Raw genomic sequence first — 22,401 nt, forward strand, 5'->3', positions numbered from 1 at the left:
GAAAAGACAGTAACAAACCATCAACTGATCCGTTTAATTTGCCTTAAGAGTATAAAAAAAGAGAGCGATGAGCTACTGGGCCTGTTTCAGGTAGGGTCTGGTTCATATCGACCCCTTTAAATGAAATTTCACCTGAATGCTGAGAACAGGTGACCTGTGAGGCGAAACTTATTTAAGCACACAAGCAAAGCACAGGCTTAGAAATTTATAGCCAATTCACAAAGTAATACTCTTAGGCATTAGACACAGGCTAAACCACCTGCCTTCCCTCCATTGTTGCCTCTGTGCTTCCCCTTCAAACCTTCTGTTTGTGAGCTTAGTAATATAAACAGGGATTATTTTGAACTGCAAATCAGACAAAGCTACTCTGGCAGAACCAAAGAAAAAAACATGCAGCTGAAAATTAGAGTACCAGGTCCACTTTAAGGTTGATTTGGAGCAACGATAACCCAGATAATTTCCTTAGGGATTAATAAAGTATTCTGATTCTGATTTTGGTGTTCTAACAAGCTAGCATGCAGCTGCAAAGTTCTGCTGTCACCTCGTGAGTCCAGTGGCTCCTGCAGCACGCTGTGCCCCTCTGGTAGGAAGGCAGCTTAAAGAGTACAGCCAGAGGACACAGTTTTTGGCATTTCAGTTATGAATTTCAACACAAAATGGTTTAACTGAAGACTGAAGCAGTTGCAGTTCCTCATAAAGTCCAAGTACCAACTGAGCTGAGAGGAAAGTGAAGCACTGCCAGCAACACATGAGGAGCTGCCAAATGCTTCACACTCACCCCGCACTTGTTAACACACAAGTGCTTTGATGTAAGAGTACACATTAAGGAAACGCTTTGCACAAGGAGACACAATTTCACACTGAAAAGAGACGGAAACTGCAGTTAACAGCTGATTTAGGACTCTAGACGATCCTCTTTTTCTTTACTAGCGACAACCTTTAAGTGCCCACAGAGGTGTTTTGACCTGGCAAATATTCAAAGCAAATATTTTTCCGCAAGAATAATTTGGTAAACTTGCTGATTTCAATTTTGCTTTTAGTTGAAGCAGAAGGGAAGCTGGGAAATGCCTGAGATAAAAGGTTAAGCTGACCTGCTCTGCCACACGCAGGTCAGTCGGGGCACTGATTATGTAAATGTCATACAAAGGTGCTCTGTTTATATGTTGCTAGTGAAAACAAAGTTGAAGCGCGAGGCCTAGTTTCCCTCCCATACAAAGTCTATTCTGTGTCCATGGTTATGTAAGTTTGTAGGAGTGTGTATTTCTGGGTGTGAACATGTGCTCGTGAATCACACTTCCAGATAAAATTGTTACCTATTGTCACTAAATATATTCTGCACTTAAAGCCTTCTTGTAATTACCAGAGGCACGCACATATTCTGCCCTCTGATTTGTCCAGGGGCCTCCAGCTCCCTGCAACCCTACTTAACCATTTAGGAGTTTAAAAACTGGGTGGATGGGTAAAACTGGAGAGGGTAGTAGTGTTCAGAGAGCCGTGAATTGTCCTTCAGGAATGTTCAGTGTATTTGCTACTTCAGCAGATAAGCAGATTCTTATCTGTACAGTGAGCCTTACCTCGCTGTGGGTTACAAAACCGGCCTTTTCTTTTCAGTGCGACAGTGTGCAGAGCTCCGTCAGCTGGACTTGCATTCCATCTAAATAAAATGCAAACACTTATTATGCAATTAATGGTCCATTTAACTCTTTACCGATTGAAAGCCAACGAGCAGTAACTAATCCTTGCTTCTCTTTTCTGAACAGTGCACTTTCTGCCGTATCGCAGGCCTGTTTATAGACTGGGTGTGCATTAGAAGTTATTGAGCGTGGTCTCTGCCTATGCAGCTACCCTTGGAAAAACCTGAAAACTATTCTGCTGGTCTTCAACCCACATCTTTACTGATGTATACCGAGGTGTCAAAACTCGCCATGAAGGGTACTGGGAGGGTTGTGAAATGTTGTCTTTACGGTGGAAAGAGTTAAGCGGTCAGGTTCCTCCTTTCTTTTCTTCAGTAATTCTTGCAGCAGCTCTTCATCAGTGCATTTCCTGTCTGCAGTACGAATGTGGGACAGACCTGTGAAAGAAGTGCCAGCCATGAGCACAAGAACCTGGTAGTTTTAATGTGTAAACCTAACAGACTCATTTGTGTACCTAAATCTAACTGAGTAACACATTTTGAATTAATCTGTGACCAGTATAGCTTCTTAGCTGTCAGAAGTGTTGGCTAGTGTGGTCTTCTGCTGCTGCAGCCCATCTGCTTCAAGGTTTGATGTTTTCTGGATCCAGAGATGCTCTTCTGCATCTTGAATGTAATGAGTGGTTATTTAAATTACCATTGCCTTCCTGTCTGGTTATTTTACATTGCTTGCTCCAGAGAACGGCTGCTCACCTGGTATTTTCTCTTTTTTTGTCAACGCTCTGGAAACACTAAAGACGATTGGGTGGAAAAATCACTGTAAATCTGCTGTTTCTGAAATATTTAGACAATCAGCAACCACGGCACGTTCGAAGACACTCTAATCACCTTTGTCCCGATTCACAGTTTGAACTTTGTCTTGATCATGCCTGCATGAGTTGTTTGAGAGGCTGAAGAACAGCTGCACCTCAGAAAGTGATCGGCGGGTGTAAAAGTATTGCATTTCTACTGTCCTCCACAGTCACCAACCACAACAGACCAAAGCATTTCAGCGTGCATCTGTTCCTCATTTCATAACGCTGCTGGTATTTCATTGTTCTTTATTTGCTGCTCTTTGTGAAAGCAGTTAAGTGAGTGACTCAGTGTAAACTTTATGTAATTGCATAGCTTATAAGAAAGGATTCCCTGGGTTTGTTCAGGCACGAGTATTTCCACAGGCACAAAGGCCTCGCCTGGGCGTGGAGCAGCAAAGTGGAAGTGTTTGCACGAGAGGATTAATGCCATCTTTAAAACAGGGTGTGATTTTGTTGCAATTGTTTCTTGTATAATTATTTGGGGCAGAGCTGGCAGGGTGAGTTTCCCTCACAGTGCCGACCTTAAACGCGCATTTGTTTTTTTTAGTTAATTAATTTTTATGGCATGCATGTGCTCTGGCTGGTTGCATAACACAGCTTTCAGGCATGATTATTATTTAGAGGTCTTATCCCAGTCTCGGTTCTTATCTCAATTTTATCAAGTGCAATTTCCCCCTGTTATTAATTCACCATGGTTCAAACTGAGATACTTGAACACTTCAACGCTGATGAGATTGTGCACAGTAAGAATGTACATTTCCTTCATTAACTAGCCAGGTTAATAATTAATCATCTATTACAGGCTTGAAGTAAATCAAATTATTTGAACGCATATAAATCCTGCTAAACAACAACATCCAGCCCATATAATCAGACACACGACGGTAGCTCATTAGAAATTAAGGTTTTTACAATACAAAAAAAAATTATATCAAATGTTTAAACTGAGACGTTTCACTATGTCATGAAAGTATTCGCTTATTTTGAATTTTATGGCAGCAACGTCTCACAAAACTCAGGATGACGTCAACAAAATGCTGAAAGAGAAAGCAAGAAACAGCTGGAGGAACTGGTCAGGTTAACTGGCTGCAGATCAGTAACATGACTGGATATAAAAAGAGGATCTTAAAGAGGCAGAGTTTCTCAGAAGTGAAGACGGGCAGAGGATCACCAATCAGCAAAATAAATAAATGAAAACTCTACAAATTGCGAAACAATTTCAGAGTGATGGTCCTCAATGTGAAAATGTGAAGACTTCGAGTATTTCATCATCTACAGTCTATAAAATTATCAAGAGATTCAGAACATCTGGAGAAATCTGGAGAAAATTTGTGTTCTGCATTAAAAACCACTTCATGGGTTCAGAAAGACTTCCAGAAATCATCGTCTGTGAACACTGTGTCATTCACAGAGGTTAAAGCTCTATCGTGCAAAGAAAACGTCGCATGTGAAGATGATCCAGAAATGCTGCTGTCTTCTTAAAAGAGACTGAGCTGAAGTGGAAAACTGTTCTGTGCTCAGACGAGTCCAAGTTTTCTTTGTGGAGAACTTGAACACCACTCCCTCCGGACTAAAGAGGAGAGGGACCATCTGGTTTGCTATTAATCAACAGTCCGCTTGCTAAATACAATTTCCACCCATCTGTTGAAGCAACCTGGCAACACACAACCTGATTCAAAGAGTGTGTGCAGCTAATCTCACTGCAGACACCAGCTAGATGCTGAATGAATTAGCTGCTATCTTAGCGGCTGTTTGACTATTTAGGGTCTCGGTGCTTCAAAGTAAGAAGTGAACATTTAATAACAGATAGTAAACAAATAACGGCAAGTCGAGCCATTTTTGTGATTTTGGAGTTCTGAAATCGGCACAGCTGCGAACATTTTCAACATTTTTTACTGATTCAAGCTTCCAGAATTATTAAAAATAATCAAAATGTCTGATGCATCGTTCCAACTGGCTCTCTTCCACACCATGTTTTTTTTATCCTGTCACTCTCCCATCACTGGTGGTAGAAGATGGCTGTCCCTCCCAGAGCCTGGTTCTGCCGGAGGTTTCTTCCTGTGAAAAAGGAAGTTTTTCCTTCCTGCTGTCATCAAATGCTTGTTTATACAGGGTCGTCTGATTGTTTAGGTTCAAATAATTATTAAATATTAAATAAATATATGAATATATGAATTGAACTGCAGGCAACAACCTATAAACATTTCCATCAAATTTATCTGAGGTGGACAAACAGCACTGGTCTCTATGTAATCAGCTGTGAGACGAGTCCCTAAGGGGCCGTCTACGAAGTGTGACACAGGGAAAACTTCAAAAAATAAACATTTAAAAGCTCATCAAAATGATTTCACACATTTGTTTTCCTTTTGGTCACTAGACCAGTTGGTGACCAACTTGGCAACCACTGGTCGCTGTAGATGATTGTGTATTCCCAACCAGTTGGTGACTGGTTGTTGGGAGTCACTGGGTATTTTAATGTTGGTTTCATTTTCAGTTCTGGAGCCCGGTTTACCTCACAGCTTCGGTTTTATTTTTTAGGTATGTTTATTTACATGTGGTCATTTTCAAAATACAGATTGTGACGATGGGAAACGCAACACATGCTGTTCCAGGTGACTCACTGTGACTCGGTGGGTTGGGTGAGCGAACAGTTTCTCTCTGAGTGTGCTGCTACAGAGAGTTCAAAAGGTTAGACAAGAGGAAAAAGGTCAAGCTTAATCAGCAGAAAAACTACAAAAAAAACCCTTTTTCTTATTTTTTCTTTTATACCAGCTGCATCAGTGCAGCAGCACACGAGACAGTGAACAATTACTGAAACTCTCACAGATTATCATCCTAAATTCACCCTCTCATCGAAAGCTACTAAGCCAGTTCTCCCTGATAAACCTGCAGCTTTACCCAGTGAAATGTGTGTCATGTTTAACATGCAGTAACAATTATCCATGGCTGGAATGTCAAGAAGCTTCATTCTTCCTGTGCGTATGGAGAGTTTAATTATAGGGTTGATTAAAAATAATTCTCAAACTCTGTCTTTTAGCTGTGCTTGCTTTGCTATTGTTTCAGGCGTTGCCTCACTGACCTACTTAGTGCACATTCATTTTTTCCACAGTGTGGTAGTTTGACGGGGATCGGGCTGCATGTTTGAATGTTATGTGCTACAAATCTGTAAGTGGTCAGATTCTCATTAAATGTGGAGCTAATACTCATAAAATCCAGAGGACACTAATGATTGACTTCCCTCAACCTCTCTTCTATCTCTTCTGTCCACATTTTCGATTATGTCATTTTCAAAATGACATCATTTGTGGAACTAAAAGCGTGGTTTCACCTTTTCCTCATGCAGTGCTACATATAGGTATAAAATCTGATTCACCAGCTAAGCGTTGCGCTACGTGACTATGAGGCCACCGGACTTTGCTCCAGGATTTTAATGGTCCTGCCGTTGCAGCCAGTAGATGAAATCATAGAAGCTAACATGGACCTGTTAAAGTTTACAAGCCTCTTATCAAACTCAAAGCTGTTTTATATAGTTTCTATAAACCAAAGTCATTGAGATAAAACATGACTGTTTCTTTCCTATAGCAGTGCAGCAAACTATTCCTTGCTGTGTGATGTTGAAAACATCTTGTTAGAAAGCTGTAAGCAGAAATACTTTCATCTCTGCCTCCTCGTTTATGCTGTTGTTGATGAATATCCTTCATTAAAACACACAATACAAGAGATCAGCTGCTCTTTGAGCTGTGTCTGAATTATCAGAGCTGATAGGCTGAAAGAAATTGTGATCAAGCTCAAACATTACCTTTGTCCACGTGGCCATAAAATGTAAAGCTCCTTCTTATACATTGTGTACTTCGTATAAAAGATATTCACCTCTTAAAACAACAGAAGGTTACAATATGACTTTTATTGTATTTACTTACATACAATGCAATACTTATTGTAACAAAGTAACTTATTAGAGAAAAAGTGTTCAGGTTGTTTACTTACATTAGAGTCAACTGAACATTTGAACTATTATAATTAATATTGTATGTTTTGGACCTTTAATTCAATTCAATTAAATAAAACTTTATTGATCCTGAACGTTGGCCCCGAAAGAAATTGGGTGAAGGCTGTCGACCTTACCCCAGTGCCATCTTACCCTTCCAACCATACATACATTACACAAACATCACATGGGGAAGACGGGGCAGAGAGGTATAACAATGGAAAAAGCACAACATGAGGAAAGACGTCGAGAAAAAAGAACTCCCCCCAGACTGAGCTCCTTACGTATGGATGATAGGTATAGTAAATAAAACCCATAAACACATAAAAACAAGACAACACAAAGAAAAACAAGTTAGGGGGGTTATGACCCTCCAAATAAAATTATGAATTATCTTGCATAAATAGGCTGTTGATTTTCTTCACTCATTTCAGTGATTATCAGCAAAATAGTTGCATTTTTAATCATCTGGGAATTTACCCAGATTTATTTATTTATTTAGACGGAGCTCTCGACCCCTCAATGTTCAGCACAAAGTTACGCCCATGATAGGACAAACTAAGTAGAGAGTAAATACGGTGTTTGTCTCCCAAACACAAACTGGGAGCTGTTTCCACAGGACTGGAGCCTGAAACTCAAGTAACCGCAAGCAAGATGCCAATATGCAAGAAATATGCACTCTTTTTCTAGTCCCTGTAAGAATTTATTAAGAATTGTCATTGAAAGTAAAACTTAAATTAAGCGTCACTTTAAGAATAATGTAAAACAGCTTACTAACAGTAAGCTATTATAGTAAGTTACTATAATGACATACAGCATTAGTATTTAGTGCTCTAAAACTGGTGCAGTTTTGCTATTGAAACTCTGACAAAACCCATGATAATGACGCTCAAAGTGGGTTCTAATAATTGCATTAAAAAAATAGAGATTGTGACACGTGTTTAAAGAAAGAAAGAAACAAACAAAAATGAACTTGCTTGCAGTTTTTAACAGAGCTTAATTTTCATTTTAAGTCATGAAAATGTAATACAGACATCTCCTGTAGAACAAAGACATTAAGTGAGTTACGTTAATTATTGATCGTGAATTGCCCACATGTATGAATGTGAGTGTGACTGGTCGTCTGTCTCTCTGTGTCGCCCTGCGACAGGCTGGCGACCTGTCCAGGATGTACTCCCCCTTTGCCCTACGGTAGCTGAGACAGGCTCCAGCTGATGGATGGATTGATGATCTCCTGTAGTTATGAGGAGCACAAATTTCAACCCATTCCTGTGTACTTCAAGGGAATGTAATTTAGAAAACTTTGCTTTTGTAAGAAGGTAAAATTGTGGATGGCGTCATTAAATATACAAAAGTTGTAAATTTTTTAACGGACTTTGCAATGCTTTACATACTGATTTCCTGAAACAGGTTTTTGAATAAGTGATTTAATCGAAGGTCACAGCTGCTTATTTCACACCTGTCGATGCGCAAAGTAGAGGTAATCAGATTTCCCACAGCACGTAAAGGCAGCACCAGTCATTTCGGAGTGGGAGGGGACGCACGCAGTAAAAACTCCAGCTCACGCGCTCTGATAGTCACAACACAGGAGATCTGCGTGCAGGTGAGATACAGAAGAGACATACTGACTTTACGCACGCACAGCGGGATCCCACGCGCGTCAACTCAGCATCCATTTACCTACACTTGACTTCGTCTTCAGTGAACGACCTGCGTGTGCGCGATTTGGAGCTGCTATTTGGATGACGCTACAATCTTTCTATCGGACAACGAACATGCCGTCTCTGCGACACTCTTACACCGTGACGGTGCCGGAGGACCCGGCCGCTCTCCCCTGTGACAGACCGGAGATGAGGCGCAGGAGCCACCCGCTGTCCCGGTCCGTGCTGGTGTCCACATTCATGGGTCTGATCATCAACCAGGCCAAGGTGAGTCCAGCACCCCCTGGATCTGTCTCATCTGTGTCAAAGCATCCTCCTTCTGCATGATTTTATTTTGGTGCCTCTCTGAATTTATCAGACTTTCTGAAAATATATAAAGAACTAAAGTTTTTATGCCTTTGTATATAGTCCTAAACTGATTTTCCAGGGGTGTCACCACGATATATGGTCGTGAGGGGGCCTAGGCCCTGACGAGGCTAACGTTTCAGTATATTACTGCACAGGTATTGGGATGAAATTATTAGCAATGATGCATAAAGAGTAAAAATATGATGATAAATGAGGAGAAATGGGATTACAAGAGCAAAATAGACAGCAGATACGTAAGGATCACACAAACTAGATGAATTTGTGAGTGAGGCATAAGGTACACTGACTTAAAGGAGTCAGTTTTAACAGCTCTTGAGCCTTTAGTCATTAAACTTGTAAACCCTGTGAAGAGCCAGAGGATTTGAGGTGGAGGTCTCAGTTTGACCTTTAGCCAGTCATTGGTGTCGAAATGGAGAAGTACTGGGCTGAAAGCGCACACGCACACACAAGCGGGCAGGTGTAGGGGGGGTTAAGGGCTGCTCTAACCCCTGCATCATCATTATTTACTATTCAAGCTGGTTGTGTAATAGGAAGAAAAGCTGTTGATAAGGAATGTCCACTTATCATTTACGCAGGACATTTTGTTCACACGTAGAGCTGCACATGTGGGTCCATGTGGGTCTGCGGTGTTTACCTGAGGTCACAACGTACACACATCCAGTCGTCGCTGATGGGGGATATTATTGGTTTACTCAGAAAGTGCATTTGTCGGTGTTTACACTGTCAATAAGTCTCTAATTAAGTCGCTTTTGAAGGCGTATTTTAATATTTTGGCTTTCAGTGAAATCCCCACCCCTGCCGAACAGATGCCCAAGAAAACCTGGTCAAGACTTTCTTGGTTGTTTTGTTTGTTTGTGATGATGGCATCAGACATATTTAGTTTATGGTCACTTAAAAAAAGCAGAAGATCTGTATATTTTGCAGGACATTTTCTGAATATCTGAAAAGGTGGAAAGAAATCTACAGCCGATTAGTTTATCCGCTGACTGTAGCAGAAATGCCAGCAGCAGTGAATGCCTCTCAAAGTCAGAATTTCTTGGGTTTTCTTTCTTTCTTTCTTTTTGTTTTACTTTAAACATATCAGCATGCTTTAGCTGACTTTAGCCTTCAACTCAAAGTCAAAGTACAGCCAGAGGGAGCTGTTAGCAGGAGCTTATCCGCAGCATCAGGGTGCAGCTTTTCACAGCTGCCTTCAAACATCTGAAACTGGCTGTTCATTAAAAAATAATAATCGGATAACTTGTAAATTCCTCTGTTCCTGCTCATTATTTCGTATCCTAAGCACAGTCTAGGGAAAGTAATAGTACTTCTACTTGAGTATTCTGGACTTTTCCCAGCTTTGCTTTTCATGAAGCAAAGATTTATGTTTCTACTGTTTCCAAGGGAGTGGTGTAAGCTGGCACCATGCGTATGCAGGAGGGCTGCCTGCTTCATCACATGTTATATGGCCTTGTGCAGGCATGCAGAGCTGCTTTAGGGCACATTCTTGCGCTTTCTCTCTCTGTCTCTCTGTTTTTCTTTGAAGTCACAAAGACCAGCGTGGCGAGCTCCGGTTCACCTGAACGCATCGCTTCCACCGATTTTTGGACGGGTCGTTTAAATCAAAAGGCGCTCGCTGAGTGTGCCGAGCCCCGCCGGCTGGTGCTCACCGGAGCAGATGGGGGGCCCACACCATATGGTCACCTTCGAATAGTGCACAGAGGAAGAGAAACACAAAGATTTTAGGCAAAGGGGAATTAATCGCTTGTTTAGTCATACTTCTATTTTGAGGGATGGAAACAGTGATCACGAGGCACCAAAGCTCTCAGCTAGAAGTACTTATAATCACAGCGGCACATAAGAGGGAGGAAAGGCGGGAACAATCACATTACTTTGTTCAAATATATTAGATTTGTTAATGTTCAGCATTACTAACTAGTAATCTGATACACTCATCCTGCTCGGCTCAGGTTTCCAAGGTTAAGCACTGCAATGCAGATATAATCCGGTTGTCACGGAAGAATTCCACCGGACGCTATAAAGACAACGTGGAATTTTTCTTGCAAATGTTTGTTTCCAAGGTTTCTCAAATGGCCAAAATCCCTCTCTTTCTGCTCGGTTCAGCCAGTTTCTTCCTGTTAAAAGCGAGTTTTTCCTTCCTGCTGTTGCCAAGTGCTTTCTCATAGGGGGTCATGTGAGTGTTGGGGTTTTCTCTGTGGTATTTTAGGCTTTTTACCTTACGATATACAATATAAAGCACCTCGAGGGGCAGTTGTTGTGATTTGATGCTATATAAACAATATTGAATTGAACTGCCCATCAGGAGATTTAAAGGGAGCGCTCTGATTATGTAACCACTTACATCCAGATGTAATCCAGAACCCAGGATGCCTGCAACCTGTGCTGCTTTAATATGGATTAAAAATGCACTATTAGAGGATTAATACTTAATGGGCTGCAGAAATGAAATGCATAAATGTAATTAGTGTACTATAGTTGCAACTAGCTTGGTTGTTCTTTGTGGAGACGGCTCTTAAAAACAGACTAGAGTCCCACAAGCTAACCCCAGCATGTCATTTCATTTAAAAAGAAAGAAACCATCAGGCTTTAAGTTCATTTTGGGTCTGATACAAGCTACAAACTAGATTTAAGTGTCAGTCTTTGGCTCTTCCAGGACATTGTTAATACTAAAAATGTGAAATAAATGGATTCCATGCTCTTTAATAAATGTCATCATTGTTTCTTCTGACATGCATGATAGCTGTTAACAGGTTTGTGACCTGTAGCCCGTCCTGCATAAGGGAACATTATAATAAGAGTGTATCATGATGTCGAAGAGCAGCTCGGCACTGTCACGCATCGACGCCTTTGCTGACAGGAGCAGCGTGCAGAAGTACCGTCATCGGGGCGCTGACGGAAACATAGGCGGCACAAAGTTTTACGCACACGCTGACTGTGAACCGAGCAGCAACATCAGCTCTGACTCATGATCTTTGTTTAATTATGTTGCAGATGTTCAGGTTTTTGAGCTGAATGTCTTTTCCACCCTCATACTTTGTGGGGGATAAAAAAAAGGAAAAAAAAAGCCATAAAGCATAAAAATGTCATAATCACACATCAGCTGTCTCGCTCTGTAAAAGGATCCTGTCAGCTCATGCACAGCAGACTTTTTTTTTTTTTTTGACACCTGCATCACTCCCGGGCCACAGATGATTTACTCCAACCTACGGCGGCACGAGTTATGTCCAAAACTAAACCAGCTGATCCGTGACTTCAGGCAGTGATGTGAAACTTTACACAAACAACTGAAAGCCACGCTGCGCTCCTGCAGACCGGGGGGACTTTTTGTCTCCGGTCAGCGTCACATGCTCACGTTATGTCACCGTTGGCGTGAGCTGGTGGGCTCACCACAGTCACGGGTGCAGGGAGGCGTCCCAGCAAACCGTGGTATCTAATCTAAGCACGTGGAACTCTAGCCGATAGCCACGGCAGACCCGTGCCAGCAATGTGACCGTCATAACGCACACATTGCACGAATGCCATCCTGTCTTTTAAGACTCGTTCACTCTTAAGGAATCTGACAAAGCTGCTGTTCACACAGTGGTTTGATCACACTGATGGTGCATGCAGATCTGTTGGCTTCTTCGGCCTTTGTTTTGTTTGTTTGTTTTTTTTTAGCAGGTTTGCATTCATTACAATAAAGTGCATTTTGAGTAGGCTGCACTTGTTTTCTCGTAAAAATGGTGACACTTAACCACAGAGCCGAGAAAATAGAGATTTAAAAGTGGCAACAACTGTGTTTTAATCCAAACCATGATCTATTTCAAAACTTAACCGATTAGCCTTTTTATGAGGATAAATAAAATATTAAAAAACAATACAATATGTTTAGGATTCAAACTCAAAGTCAAGCTGACTCTCCCTAATCCTGGTTCTTCCTGTTAAAAGGGAGATTTTCCTTTCTACTGTCGCCAGTGCCTTGAAAGAACAGTTGCTGTTTAACACGTTATAGATGCAATTTATAGAATTTTGACCTGTTGTTACACATGTTGGAAAAAACACTATAATTTTGCATATTCCATTCGATTCCATTTTTGTTGTGCATGGTCAGACTTTCACTGGTTTACTGTCCTTCTCACTACCAAGTGCTTGTGAATAAATGTAGCAGTGCCTCCGATCAGTTGCTCTGTCATTTGAAAAACACATTTACTGTCATGTAAATCTTTAATGTTGACATCTCTCTTTTCTTTTTTTCTGTGAGCAGAACAAGAGTCTTCAGGGCCTGGTGGGTTTGAAGAACCTGGGTAACACTGTAAGTGTCACGTTTTGTCCTTTAAGTGCAAATAACTCTGTTTAGTCTTCACTTTAATAATTACCGGGCCTCTCTGTTTGATGTGATTTGCAGTGCTTCATGAACTCCATCCTCCAGTGTCTGAGTAACACTTTAGAGCTGAGAGATTACTGTCTGAGAAACGGCCACATCACAGACCTCAACAACAACTGCAGGTCAAACACTGCTCTCATCGAAGGTACGATGAGTTATTTTTGCAGATCTTAAATCGAGTTAATTCCCTACCAAGTTGAGATGGTGGTCTGATTTCTGCAATTTGTCTACCTCAGAGTTTGCAAAGCTGACTCAGAGCCTGTGGACCTCTGCAAACAATGAGCCCATCAGTCCCTCTGAATTCAGGAACCAGGTCCAGAGGTGTGCTCCAAAATTCGTTGGCTGCAAGTGAGTTTTCCGCCTTCTTTTAAAGTCAACCTGAAGCCGTGCACATCAGTAAAATCAAGTAAAAACGTCTCCCTCTACAGCCAACAGGATGCTCAGGAATTTCTCCGCTTCTTGTTGGACGGTCTCCATAATGAAGTCAACCGGGTGACGGTCCGCCCTAAAGTGTCCGTCCTGGACTTTGACCACCTCGCGTAAGTGTGGCCTCACACTCAGCCTGTCTGGGTGACTGCTGTATCCCTGATTGGGCTGCAGTGGTCAACATAGCGAGCTTTCATCTATAATTATCGTGTAATTGACATTTTGTGGCCATTGGAGGAGAAACTAACCCCAAAATTGGTGAATTAATATTAACAATAAGTTTACTTATCAATATCTGAGTTGCAAAGGATCTTAAAGAGGCTTTAATTGAAGTTTTTATCACTGGTTTGCAGGTGAACATAACATCGGTTTGACTTTGCTGTTTTGTTTTGTTTTTTTTATTTTACAGGGATGACGAAAAAGGCAGAAGGATGTGGAACATGTACTTGGCGAGAGAGGACAGCAAAGTAGTGGGTGAGTGATTTCTTTATTTTTTAACCCATAGCTGCATAATAATCTTAAATAAGCCTTAAAGGAATATAAATGTTTAACATGGCCCTCCATCCTGCCCATAGATCTGTTTGTGGGGCAGCTGAAAAGCTCTCTGACTTGCACAGCTTGTGGTTTCCGCTCCACTGTGTTTGATCCATTTTGGGACCTCTCGATACCTATTGCACAGGTAAAATGCCTGCTGTGGTCTTGGATTATCGCATTGCATAAGCCACGGATTTAAAAATTATATCCACGTTGTAAATGTAATTTTTTGTAGAGGTTACCGATCTTAATCATAAGCATTAGGCAAGTCTTCACGCAGGGCTTGATTTCTAACACTTGTCTGCCTCCACAGAAGAGTTCAGGCGAAGTGACTCTCAAAGACTGCTTGAGACTCTTTACAAAGGAAGATGTGTTGGATGGAGAGGAGAGACCGGTAAGAGGCAATGCATAAATAACCCAAGTCTCACTTTCCTCTGTAAAGATGATGCAATGTATTGATTACACTGCCTACACCGTGTTCATCTCTTTCTTAGACGTGCACCAAATGCAAAGCCAGACGAAAATGCACCAAGAGGTTCAGCATCCAGAAGTTCCCTCAGGTCCTCGTACTTCGTATCCTTTCCTCACATCTTTGCATTTTAATATTTCCAGAAAGCAGAGAGATTTCAATGATGCCATGTGCGATAAATATATTGAGCATGGAGACTGGCTGCTCACACCCTGGTAATCTCCAGTCACTAGGAAAAAAATGTCCATTTCCTGACCATTGGGCAGGTGTTCCCTGGAAGTTGCTGCCTGTTGCCAGTCGGTTGTAGCTCGCATGATTGATGCAAGCTATCTTTGAACCAGTTTTGATCCTTGACCCAGTGTTCCCTCAGACCTTAAACGATTCTCAGACTCCAACGTCCGAGCCAGCAAGCTCTCCACTTACGTCAACTTCCCTCTTAAAGATCTGGACCTGCGGGAGTTTGCCTCAGAATCCAGCGGTATGTATTTTCCAGAGGAGAGAAGGACAATCAATCTATTTTAGCTTTGCCGCTGTGTTGACTGACAGCTGTGTTGTCTCTTCTCTGCAGAGCGCCCTGTGTATAACCTCTATGCAGTGTCCAACCACAGTGGAAACGCTTTGGGAGGCCACTACACAGCCTACTGCAAAAACCCAGCTCTGGGAGAGTGGTACAGCTACAATGACTCCAGGTATCAGCTCTCGCATCATCGTGTTACTTAGCGTATCATCTTATCAGACTGGCAGAAAGGGTTAAAGTCTAATTAAGCTGTATATACCTGCTGTCACATGAAAGTGACCTAATCTTAATTGCATCAAGCTGACCTCATTACAGCTTTACAGCAAAGTGTGCATGTTTGGAGCCTGGTTCATAATGTGCAAATATTTAACTTTGTGCTAAGCTGCCCTCGCTTCAGTGTTTCCCATGTGCTCTCTCTGTGCAGGGTGAGCCCGATGTCCTCCAGCCAGGTTCGCAGCAGCAATGCCTACGTCCTCTTCTACGAGCTGGCCACCCCTTCACACAGCAAATACCAGACGTGTCGGCTTTAGGTGCCATCGAGGAGCGATAAGCCGTGCTAAACTCGGACTGATAACAGGGAAGGAAAAACAAAGGAGTCAGACGCTGCCTGCTGGGAGATGGCTCCACCTAGTGGAGAGAGTCCGACCAATGCAAGCTGTGAAAAAGGAGCGCCGAGACGCCAAACGGTGGATGTGAAGGCATATTTACACTGAAGGATTGAAAGCTTCGCTCACTGGCTGGGTTGAAGTGAAACAACAGTGGGAGGAAATGTAAAAAGTGTGAAACTTGCAATACACTGCTTGCAATATGCAAGCATGGTTTGTTTGTTTTTTTCCTTATTTCACTCAAAAAGGACATTTTGAAGCTTCTCTTTTGTCACTTGAGTGCATTTTTTTTCTCTTTTGAATATAGATTATTAGTGTTAAGCATTTATTGTTATTACAGAGACTTGAGAAGCACGCCTCACACACCAAATGCAAGATATAATTTATTCTATTTAATATGATGTCAGAGCTTGAGCGTGCATTATGTGTATATATAATTTAACAAAGCTTTATGGTTTCCCTCTCTGCCAGTGCAGAGGGAACGTCCTATTATATTTTTGTACAGTATTTATCAACAGCGCAGCGAATGTAACTGTACTGTGGAAAAGTCACACCAAGCACATACCAAAGCAGCTTCTTCCAGGAAATGTGACTGACCTAAAGCCTAAGACAGTCCAGCGCCTGTAAATTATTAAAATCCATCACTAACTTGCCCTGCATGTGTGATTTTTATTAATTAACCCTTTATTTTCACACTTCACAGCAGAAATCCCGTGTCACGTGCAGCAGACACTTGCTGATCCAGTCGAATAAATTAGAATGAGCTGAATACACAGAAGAGCCCATAGAAAGTCACCAGCAGTGTGTGCTGATTAAGACTTTCTGCAGAACGGTGTACGGTGGCCCTGAGAGGCCAAGCGGACTGCAACATAAGAAAACACCAGCAATAAGGAAAAACACTGCAAAAGCACACAAAACACAACGGAAATGGGAAAAAAAAACTGTTTTCCACAAGCACAAGGGAAGTGTTTCTGGGGAGACAATAACCCGACGGACCAGTTGCAGAAACCAAAATATGCTAAGAATTGCGCTGGGAGACACTTCAAAGAAGTGGAGGATCTATCGGTTTTGTGAGGAAAGAAAAGATGAAAGGTAAGTGTGTTAGCCTAACTATTAGGCTAAAAGTCCGTCATCAGTATTATATGAATCATGATAAAACACACCTAGCATGTTTTGGGTTCCTGCAACTGGTCCGTCGGGTTATTGTCTCCCCAGAAACACTTCCCTTGTGCTTTTGGAAATCTTTTTTCCTATTTCTCTTTTCTTTTTGTCGTTTTTCTATTTTGATTGTGTTTTGTGTGCTTTTGCAGCGTTTTTCTTATTGCTGGTGTTGTCTTAAGTTTCTGAAGTTGCAGTCCGTTTGGCCTCTCGTGGCCACCGTAGGCAGTGCCTTTGTGTACATCGTACGAGACAAGTGGCTCTTTAGGCCTTACAGCGACCCTGAAGTCAAATTAATGCAATAAATCCATCCATCCAGACAGGGGGTGTCCCAACTCCTGTTAATCAACACTTTCCCTTCCAGAGTATCATTTTGGTCTCACCAGTCACTTGTGATCCACTAATCATCAACTACACCTTCATTCCTTCCAAAGAGGTTTACATATTTGCTCGGCAAGCAAAAAGCTGCTGGTTCGCGTCCAGCCAGAGACCTAAATTCTCTCAGGGTTACATCAGGAGGGGCATCTGGCTTAAAAATCTGCCAAAACAAAACATGCAGGGCTGCCTGGTCAGTTGACAAAAGATCAGCTGACAGTAGCACTCAGGTGCTGATGATCAAATGCTCTTTATTAACTGATCAGCAGGTGAGCACTTCTATAAAAGCAGAGGTTTTGCCAGTTTTCCTGGTAACCAGGTGCGTGGTAGCTGTGCACTGCTCATGTTGAATGTTAAAGTTCATAACAGCACAATTAGAAAAAACAAACAAACAAGTGTGTCCTGATGATGTCATCATGTCCTCGAGAGAAATGACCTGGAAGGCACTAGATCTTACTAATATATTGCAAAGCCATCCATTGGGCTGATCTAAACTGTGCCTATTTTTATAGATAACAGCTGTAGAAATGCTGCATTCCCCTGATTATAATGACAGATGGCACTTACACTGTGATGCTCAAAGCTCGCCAAAACATACATTTTATCAAATCATGACCCAGTCACTTAAAGAGATCCTCAAACCTTGATGAAAGTGTTTTGATGTAAGAGTGGAGAACCTTTGAATTTTCTCTTTCAGCAGCTGGGTCATGATTTCTGGAAATAAATGTTATTACCTTTGAGCACCACAAGGTAAGAGGCATTTACTTCCACTGTAATCAAAAGAAGGGGTTTATTTCTGCAGCTGAGTTCCAAAACTCAGGTAAATCTTACTAAAACAATCAAACAGAGGACAGGCCAGAGGAAAATAAGTAAGATTTTCCCTTTAATGTCCCCTTTTTTGCCCGCTTCAGATGCCAAACATGGCAGAAAAATTACTTCAATGCATTTTGTTAAACAATAAAAAAAGAATCAAACTGCATTTCATTTAAACAAACACAGTAAAACAGAGTCTGCAAAGTATTGTTTCTTGTATTTCCCTAAAATAGTAAAGAATCATATTCATTTGCCTTAAGTTTTCTTCATGTTTTTAACCTTTCTCGTACTACTGTGGCACACCTCAAAAAAACCCTGAAACTGACGAAAATTGGAGATATTGATGTTTTTCAGAGTTAATCGTGACACAGTTTCGTACCATTCTGGCTCATTTCATTTTTTAGATATATAAATGATGCTTAATGGTGCAGCTCTAAATTGTATTGCTTGTAGGACAGATTAGTTTGTCTGTGAAGGTTCTCAGTCATCCAGGTCAGCGTAGTCTAAGGAGCTTGGAAAGAAAAGCGTCTGGACTTCTTTAAGTTGTTTGAAGACATTTCACCTCTAATCCGAGAAGCTTCTTCAGTTCTAAGGTCAAACGGCGGAGAATCCCAGATTAGATTAGATTAGATTATGTAAGGAATTGCAGCTTCATAAAGCAAGATGACCTACTTTTCTGAGTGTGCTAGTAGTGTAAAAACACAACATCCTTCTATTTACCATCAACTTTATAAGATATTAATTAATATTAGTAATTTACCCAAAAAAATTCCTCTGTGCTAAATATCAATTAGAGGCTTAAAACTGCAGGGAGAATGACCATTTTCACCCACATTAAAGCCACATTCATCATGTAGGTCTTCCCCCACTAGAGGGAGCTCTGCGCAGTCGTGCAACATTCATTGATGACTAGAAAGAAGTTTATCCAGGAACCTCTGAAGCAACTCTCAAACCTTTAGCGGATACTGTCTCTGCTGTGAAGCAATTAATCTATTCTGTTTAATGGGAACAATACTTTTCATGAAAAAAGGAAAGTATTTAATATTATTAATATTAATATTATTGAATATTTAATTGTTATTTTTAATATATAATCAAACTAACACATCAGTCTAACCGGGATGGGAACCTTTGCTGTATTCACCTCCACCATCCTCTCTTCTTTTCTCCCCCACTTTGACTTAAACTCTTATCCTTGAGCCACTGAGCAGGTTAACGCCTGAAGGAAAAGCTCTGTGTGTGTGTGTGTGTGTGTGTGTGTGTGTGTGTGTGTGTGTGTGTGTGTGTGTGTGTGTGTGTGTGTGTGTGTGTGTGTGTGTGTGTGATTAGGTTTCAGGGGCTGGGACAGATGATCTGTTTGTGACTGGGCCAGTTTGTGAGGAGCAAAGATAAAGTTATCAGAGCAGGCCTAAGTGTTATCACCACTGCAACCACCACTGAGTTTTAGCACACATGGTCAGAGGGATCAGTGTCTCGTCGTTAGCCTTGAAGACAAGAGCTGTGGGTACATGGGGACTGGTATTTATCAGCTTGTTATAAATTGGATGTGGTCCATTTAATGAAAATAGATGCGATGCAGATTTATTCATTCACTGATCATTATGATCATTAAGCCTTTTCAACTTTGTCCTGCTGATTGTTTCAGGTAGTGCTTTGAGCTAGTTTGGGCTTTTATGAAAGGGTGAAAGTGCTTCACTGTTAAGGACAGGGATACTCCTGATTTAGTGCATGAGAAAAAATTAGCTTCATGGTGAAATGAGAGTAAATGTTTCATGCTGATTGTTTTTGATCAAACCCTTGATGATGATTCCTGTCTATGTGATTAAACTGAAGCCTTTTTACAGACTTTAAAAATAAAAGAGGTGTTTGATATGGGTCTAAAACATCTGGGTAAAGTCTAAACTAACAATATTGAAGAACGGTGATACATAACCTGTTAATAAAAATAGATTTATCTGATGTGTAAATGCTAATTAATGAAGAAGAATCTATGAGAAGACTAGTTTGGGTTGTATCTAAAATGCATGTTGAGGCTTTAGATAAGGCGCGCCAAACTCTTCTTACATTGTGAGCAATATTCAGTCCCCTTTGAGCTTAAGCATGGCAGACCCATATGCAACTACTGCCCAATTAAATACCTCAAATGGACATCGGATTCCTGATATTTCTTATGAATTTTCAAGAAGACCCCTCAGTTTTTCTACATTATAATGAAAAGTTTCTGCAGTAAATCAAAGAAAATTGTCAGAACGGCTCCTTAAAGTGTAAAATTACTCATGAAAAAAGTACCGGCATCTCTTTACTGTGATTTTATCAAATAATTAAAAACAAAAATGTTTGTTAATTTTCAGAAAATGTTCTATTTTTAACCCACTGTGAAAGCAACACAGAAGTACACTCATGACCATGTAAAACTGTTTAGTTGCTCATTATCGCAAATATCTAATCAGCTGTGCAAGCCATGCATTTAGGAATAAAGACATGGTCACGATGGCCCGGAGTTCAAATTGAGCAATGGTGAAGAAAGATGATTTTTAAAAAATATATACAAAATATCCAGTCAGCAGCAGTTCTCTGTTCTCGTAAATGTCTTGTTATTACCAGAGAAGAAGTAGCAGAAGACCACACCAGGCGCCACAAGGAATCTGAGTATACAATTCACACAAGTTCACCAAAATTAGACAATAGAAATTAAGAAAAATGTCGGGGGTCATTGTCAGTTGGACATTCTGTCACATCCCCACGAAGAGGTCTAGAGGTGTGAGTTTGGGGACCGGTGTTTATTTGTGTGTTTATTTCTACTGTATCTGGTACAATCTCCCCAGTTATTGACATTGATATCACGGCAAAATGTCTAATAGACACACTGATCTCTCCAAAGTGTGAAATGGACACACACAGTATCAGTAGGGGGAGATAATATACAGTATTTAAAGCCAAGAAGTCAACAGTGACCAAGGATATGAAGTACATTCCAGGGTCCTTCAATGCCAGAAACGGTTAAGTTAGTTGGCTAATATGTATTTACATGTAAATGTGTTATTAATGTCTCTTTAAAGGCTGTCCTTTGATCCTTTTATCATTTTAATGTCGGCTTGAAATAAAAGATCTCCCTCTGCTGGTACTGTAGAGTAGTGCTAGCCTGATATTAGCAAGTTGAAAAAACAGGATCTTTTCTGTTACTATTTTAATGGAATAATAACAAGAAAAACATCTCTATTTCTGTCATTTACTGTATATCTATTACTACTATGGATCATGTCCTTGTAGAACTGCAGAAAACACTGTTTAAAGTCCATAATTTATTCCCTCCTCATTTGCAGTTTTCACATTTTCCAAAGCCAACCAGTGGACCAAACTGGACCCTTTCACAGGCCAGTTTTGGCTGCCCCAGTCCATATGTTTGCAACCCTGGTTTAGATGGAGGATCAAAACGAGAAAAATAAATAATTATAAATCAACCCTTACAGATCTACTTGATGATATGCCAGTGACATCTGTGGGAACGATGATTTTCTTTGGTTGTTTGGTTATTTATAAAATTTGAGAGGCTGCTTGTCAGAAAAACGAGCCCATAATATAACACAACATTACATAAGCCCATAGTCAGTAAAAAATGTCCTTTCCACTTTCATACACACACAGGCAGGACACTCCCCTCCCCCATGCACACGCAGTTCCTTTGGCGCCCATGCTCACCATATGGGCTGATCACACAGCTCAGGGTATTAACAGCTATTTGCCTGCATGGGGAGAAATGTTGTTTTAGATGTTGTTACCAAGCACTCCCAGTGTTGACACTTCCATAGCAAATGACCATACCATAAAATGATGAAGCTGTCACCTGGGCTAAAGTCCACTTTACAATGCAGACCTCACAGTGTGGGAGTTTGGCCCACCGGTCACCTCAACTTATATCAAGACCATTGCTTTAGATTAAGCAGCTTTCATCAGTGTCTACTTTGGGGTCAGCTTATAAGTAATGTTTATAATGACCTTATTGTAAGTAATTCTTTAACAATAAATAACCCTTTGAATGTTGAATATTAACTTCACATTAAGTGTTCAAAGTGGTAGTGGGAGCACTATCTGACCCCAGTGCTAGTTAAAGTTCTACTAACTTTATGTTGAAACGTGAAACGATCTCCAGTTTGGTTTTACCAGAACATATCCGTAGCTGATTATAGAATAGAATAGAATAGAATAGAATAGAATTCAACTTTATTGTCACTGCACATGCACAGGTACAGGGCAACGAAATGCAGTTTGCATCCATCCAGAAGTGCTTTAGTGATATAGATATATTACAATATATATTAGCAATAATATAGATATGTGAGTATATTACAGAAATGGGTCTATTATGGTATGTTATAATGTACACGGTATGAAGTATGTTGTGAATATTCTATAACTATAAGTATGTACAGGCTGTAGTGAGTACAAGCTATGTACAGGATATGAACAGGATATAAATATGAAAAACTATACAGAATATGAAATAAATAACTTTACAGAAATCTGAGATATACAGCTATACAGAAATGGGAACTATGCAAGTTGTAAACAGTTGTAGGATTAAAGATTATCGAATGTACAGAATGATTATTTACACAGAGCTATACAGTAGTGCAGT

The 22,401-nt window shown here is 40.7% G+C and overlaps 1 protein-coding gene across 1 annotated transcript; it reads left to right on the forward strand.

Annotated features, from left to right (window-relative positions):
• Positions 1-8,050: 8,050 nt before the first annotated feature.
• On the forward strand, positions 8,051-16,072 carry LOC113030892 (ubiquitin carboxyl-terminal hydrolase 2-like). The gene is made up of 12 exons (XM_026182683.2): positions 8,051-8,403; positions 12,749-12,796; positions 12,890-13,013; positions 13,105-13,216; positions 13,297-13,407; positions 13,704-13,768; positions 13,870-13,973; positions 14,142-14,222; positions 14,323-14,401; positions 14,668-14,775; positions 14,866-14,986; positions 15,239-16,072. Exons 1-12 carry the CDS (start codon positions 8,218-8,220, stop codon positions 15,342-15,344), a joined length of 1,245 nt encoding a protein of 414 aa, XP_026038468.1. The 5' UTR covers positions 8,051-8,217; the 3' UTR covers positions 15,345-16,072.
• The last annotated feature ends 6,329 nt before the right edge of the window (positions 16,073-22,401 follow it).

This window comes from Astatotilapia calliptera, chromosome 10 (genome assembly GCF_964374335.1).
Source record: "Astatotilapia calliptera chromosome 10, fAstCal68.1, whole genome shotgun sequence".
NCBI lineage: Eukaryota > Metazoa > Chordata > Actinopteri > Cichliformes > Cichlidae > Astatotilapia > Astatotilapia calliptera.

What these genes read in the sequence shown, in the direction of transcription:
- LOC113030892 (XM_026182683.2), top strand. Translation starts at nt 8,218, where the DNA reads ATGACGCTACAATCTTTCTATCGGACAACGAACATGCCGTCTCTGCGA. An exon ending in TGATCATCAACCAGGCCAAG is followed by an intron (nt 8,404 to 12,748) that starts GTGAGTCCAGCA and finishes TTCTGTGAGCAG; the next exon opens with AACAAGAGTCTTCAGGGCCT. An exon ending in TGAAGAACCTGGGTAACACT is followed by an intron (nt 12,797 to 12,889) that starts GTAAGTGTCACG and finishes TGTGATTTGCAG; the next exon opens with TGCTTCATGAACTCCATCCT.